The sequence below is a fragment of the Gavialis gangeticus genome, unplaced genomic scaffold, assembly GCF_001723915.1.
Source record: "Gavialis gangeticus isolate Ggan-Ray unplaced genomic scaffold, GavGan_comp1, whole genome shotgun sequence".
NCBI classification, from domain to species: domain Eukaryota; kingdom Metazoa; phylum Chordata; order Crocodylia; family Gavialidae; genus Gavialis; species Gavialis gangeticus.
In genome coordinates, this window is record NW_017728996.1 from 22,253,986 (window position 1) to 22,258,833 (window position 4,848).

The 4,848-nt window shown below is 41.2% G+C and overlaps 1 protein-coding gene and 1 long non-coding RNA gene across 3 annotated transcripts in view; one reads left to right on the forward strand and one right to left on the reverse strand.

Annotated features, from left to right (window-relative positions):
• The window catches only part of TM6SF1 (transmembrane 6 superfamily member 1), a 30,183-nt gene that overhangs the window by 10,787 nt on the left and 14,548 nt on the right, over positions 1-4,848 (reverse strand). For both annotated transcript variants that reach the window (XM_019504124.1, XM_019504125.1), the window contains exons 8-9: positions 2,798-2,890; positions 2,405-2,524 (exon numbers count right to left, since the gene is read on the reverse strand). In XM_019504124.1, coding sequence (XP_019359669.1) covers positions 2,405-2,524; positions 2,798-2,890 — 213 coding nt within the window. The remainder of the gene's footprint in view (positions 1-2,404; positions 2,525-2,797; positions 2,891-4,848) is intronic.
• Positions 2,884-4,848, forward strand: part of LOC109288556 — a 6,618-nt gene continuing 4,653 nt past the window's right edge. Inside the window, exon 1 of the long non-coding RNA XR_002095185.1 lies at positions 2,884-3,796. This is a non-coding gene — a long non-coding RNA (uncharacterized LOC109288556). The remainder of the gene's footprint in view (positions 3,797-4,848) is intronic.

Below are 4,848 nucleotides of genomic sequence, written 5' to 3' on the forward strand. Positions count from 1 at the left end.
AAGTGAACTGAAGTTACAGTGGAATTCAAGCTGAGAGATATACTGCCCCCTCCCCTTGCCCAACCATGCACATATTTTTGCATTTTCTTTTTTTATGCATGAGGACTATTCTGAGACTTAAAAACATATAAATTGTGAAAGGACAAGGGAAAAAAAACACCCAATGTGAGGCCTTAGGAGCAGCGTGAGCTGTCACCAGAGAATTTTCCCACAGGACAGAAAGCTCTCCTGCCAAATTTAACTTCTCTTTAGCACACTTTGCTCTTAACAGAAAACAAACTTTTCTGTGACTAGAGGCGTTTACCTTGATTACAGGTATATGAAATAGTGAAATTAGCACTAAAATGGGCAAAAAAAAAAAAATCTTAAATGGCCTCCTCTTTTCTGTCCCCATCCACTAAGACAGAATTACATGTTCTTCCTGAATCATTAACAGATATGGGCACCAAGTCCAAAGCAGTGCAGTTGCTTTCAGTTGGATAACAAGTGTGATTCCTTTTCCAATGGATTAAACTATTGAAAGGAAATGCCTTTGTGTCTTGGAAACTGCAACTACAGTGTCAGGCCTGAAAAAATTGAGGATGTGGGTTTTTTTCTTGGATGGAAAAGAGAATGGTTTGAGAGCCATCCTACATTGAGAACTTCTTTTATCCAGTAGTTAATTATTGCCATCAATCAACAGTACTTTTTTCCTTGGTCCAAGAATAATTTGAAAGACTAAAAAGGAAAATCTGTTAAACCTTAGTTTTGGGTTATAGGGCATTTTCTCTCTCCTTGTGCTATATATATATATAAATCCCCACTATCCTTAGGCCAAACCACAAGCAATATCACTGTATTTCAGGCTTCAATATGAAAATGTTGTACTTGTGTCAATAACACAGATACAAAATGTTGCGCAACCAGAAGTTACGAATATATTCTGTGGGAAACGTATAGTAAGAAATGGTTTCAGTCTTGAAATCTAAAAATTTTGGCAAGATTTGGGGGACTAATCTAGTCAACATCCGGTTTGATTTCTGATTTAGTTTTCCTCATGCTAAATAATGTTTGAAGGAGTAGTTTCGTCCCCCAACCTCTGAGAATGTGCTGAGTAATTGGTCAGGAGATGCTGGTTTCTGATGTATGCCTTTTTATGGAAGTCTAGATATTGGTATGTCTACTTTGGTTTGCTTAAGGCTTTTGATATTGTTTGGGCCTGGTATAGTACAAGAATATAATATCAGTTCTGGTGTCTTTTGACTCTTCAGTAAAGTAATAGACACAAATAACAGATGCTTATCTATGGCACAGGGAACAAAGTAGTAGTCTGTGCTTTGGGGCTAATGGTGATATTCAAATGAGATTTATTTTGGTATTCCTTTGTTCCCACACTGTCATCACATTCTTGTTCTCACTTCACAACCATGTTTTCTCTATTGTCTGAGGGATCCTTCATTTTGCTAAATTTCATGCAAGTTAAATTAATTAGTTATAGAAGGTTTGCTATAAATGCCCTGTCTCATGCTAAATGGCTGCATAGGTACACCATCAGACAAGTCAGTTTACCTGGTTAGAATCTTGTTCATATTCTTTTATCTTATGATCTTTGCCTCGTCATGGTAAGTCTTAGCAGTAGTCAATAATTGAATATAATTATAGGTCATCATTTAACTACAGCTGTTTATTTAAGCAAATCTGGATGGCAAAAATTGTGAAAGTACAGCCCCAAAAGAGGGCTTTGGGGAACTTGAGGATGTCTTGATTGAACACTGCAACTCTGCTGTGCTGCAGGTGTAGCTGTAACTCGAAGAAAGTAACTGATATTGTCTAGCGTGTGACTAAGAGCTCCTCTTCCCATTCAGTCTATTTTTGGACCATCCTGGTGGCCAACACATTGTGTGAAAACAATGTGCCTGTTAAACTGTGTTTTAAAGGAGCAGTCAGATGTCATATCTTAAATTCAAACCCTTGATTTCTTTTGGAGAGTGCACACATTTAGTAAGGTTTAAATAAAGCAAACAAGCAAGCCAAAATATGCAGAAAAAGAAAAAATTAAGTCTATCAAAGCAATGATGCAAGAGCTGGAAAGCATGTAATAAGCCTGCCTGTCTGCTCCCTTAAACTGGCTTTACAAAGGTGGAACAAGCCCACAGAATTACATCGGCATAAAAGCAGCCTTATACTCTGCTTTTTGCACATCTGTTCACAGCATCTGATGAAGTGAGCTTCAACCTACAAAATATACTTTGTGCTATATATATTTTCTACCATACTTTGGTTAGTCTACAAGGTGCAAATCTACCCTGCCTTCTAAAAGCAGCCTAATGAGGTGGAACACTTCACCCCTTACCTCTAGGACAGCTCACTAGTTACAGTGTTATCAGCTAGTAATTCCCTAATGAACATCTTTACAAAGAAATACCTGGGCTAATCCTCCAGCATGTATAAGGGTGACATCGGGCATCCAGGAACAACCAGGCACCACTAGGCCATACAGTGTGATCACGTAGTATGGCACAGAGTAGAACATGTATGCCAGCATCTGCATTTTAAACAGAAACATTAGCTGTTCTGCATTTCTTTCATTCTGGAGTCTCTACTTTGAATACAAGCAGGATCAGTGGTGAACAAAAGTTGCCACCTTATGATGGCTGGTGTGGAGCTCACGTGAAGTATACTCTTGTCTTATTTATTTAAGTGCCAGCAAGGAAGGCATCTGCTCACAGGCAGTCTCAGATGTGAAACCTGTGGCTTCCTTTTTTGCCTCTTCCCCAATCATTTTATAACTTTCCATACCTCATCATTAATTCTTTACCTGAAGTTTGGGATAGGCAGCAGGATCTTTTATATAGGGCTCATGAAGCTGAATATATGACCGGCAGAGTTCAGCAGGACAATCCAAAGCAATCTGAGGAGAAATGTAAAAGTGTGATCCAAGAAGCCATTGCAAACAAATAACCCTGACACTTCCTCTCAGCCCAATGGGCTCTGCAGCTCTCCTCTGTACTGGCACGCAGGAGGCTAGCTTACAGGCCTGAACAGACTAGGTCCATTAGAACTGGCTCAGGGCAAAGGCAGTTTGCTGGGTCACACCAAAGAGGGGCTGCTGACTTCATTATTAAAATATGGTTTTCCTTCTTATTTCCCTCACCCTTCCCACTTCACAAGTCACTTGAAGGGTTCATGGGGCAACACTATAGCCTAGCCTTACTAGAGTTGCATTTGTGAGCTATAATGTGATGAATGTACAAACAATCATTGATTTCCACTGACTATTAGGCTTTAGTCCATTCCATTATGTTAAATGGGATTTCCAAAGGAAATTCTCTTGGTGATATTCCTTTGGTGATAGAAATATTAGGCAAGCATGTGTTTTTTAGGGCAGGATGATCTTACATATGGGTTTACCCAAAAGAAGTTGCATTGCAATAAGGTAATTGTGGGAAGCAGCTGTAACTTCCAAAACAGGTACTGGTATACTATAATGAGGGGGAAAGATTCCTGGGAGAACAAACTTACCAATAACTGTGGAGCGACCTAATTTCCCCACAGTGCAGAGGGTTGCTGTGTTAGGTAACAACGTTCGTTATAACATTTCATAATTACAAATTAAACAGCACTATTTGAACCAGAATTATCAGTCAATTTCAACAGCAGCTGCAATAGGAACTGTCTAAGAAGGCATTGCTGGTGTCCAAATTGCTGACAAGGCCACACTGGGTGTTTTCCAGCAGCTAACTCATCTGGCCTTGGGAAGAATATAAAGATTTCCACTGCACATACCAGTGATATATCTTGGAAAAAGAGATGTTTGGTACGTGAGAAGTAGGTACTTATCTATAATAATGAATTGTCCCTTGCTGGCCAGTTTATAGAGAAGCAATTACCGCAGCCTTAGAGAAAGCTGTTCCTGCCATCCCTGACTCAGAAAATGTCACAGAAACAGTTCCTGCTCTGGGAGAGGAACTGGGGAGCAACACACCCAGATAAGATAAGTCCTGAAAAATGAAGAAGTGGGATTGCAGTTAAACGTTTGGGGAAGAGGTAACACCTCCCACAAGGAAACAGCTGAGCAGCTAAGTAGCCTGTAATACTGGAGCACTGAGGTACCATGAGCTGCAACAAATTGCAGCCAGCAGCAAAATTAAGAACAACCAGAAATAAAGATTCTAGGGGGGAAGCAGGGCAAAAAATATAACTAGAAAGCAAAAATGAAGTAGAAATGCGAGGCAGCAGAACTACATGATGACCTGCAGCAGGCAAAACAAAATGCTGCTGAGATTACTTCTGCTCATGTTACATGAACTAAGGTCTAGACAGGGTCGGTTCTACCAAATATGCAGAGCAGGCAGTTGTCTAGGGCAAGGATGTCAAGCGGTTGGTCTATGCAAACGGCCAGGCTATCTAATGATCTGATGGAACTGGGAGGCATGGTTGGGGGAAGTGGGCTGCTGCAGAACCTGGGGCCCTGTGGACATAGACATCAAGAGCAAGAGGGCAAGTGAGGCCTGACACAGTCTCGATCACCATCTGGTGACACAGCAACAGAAAGAGGGTAGGGTTGCCAGTGTCATGGCCCCACCTACTCAGGGCACATGGTAGTGGCTCCAGCACAGGGCCTGTAGCAGTTTGGGCTGCCACTCCCATATGCTTTTGCTGGATCTGGCTTGCAAAAAGCCCCACGGTGCAGATGTGGTCCAGGGGTACAAGGTGATTTTTCTCACCCCTGGTCCAGGGCACCAAAATAGTGGGTAACCTTTTAAATAACCAGTGTACAATTTCTATTTTGCCTAAAGCAGCAAATACTTTAGAGCTGACACTAAGGATGACCACCTGGGCAATAGTGATCATTACTTGCTGGAATTC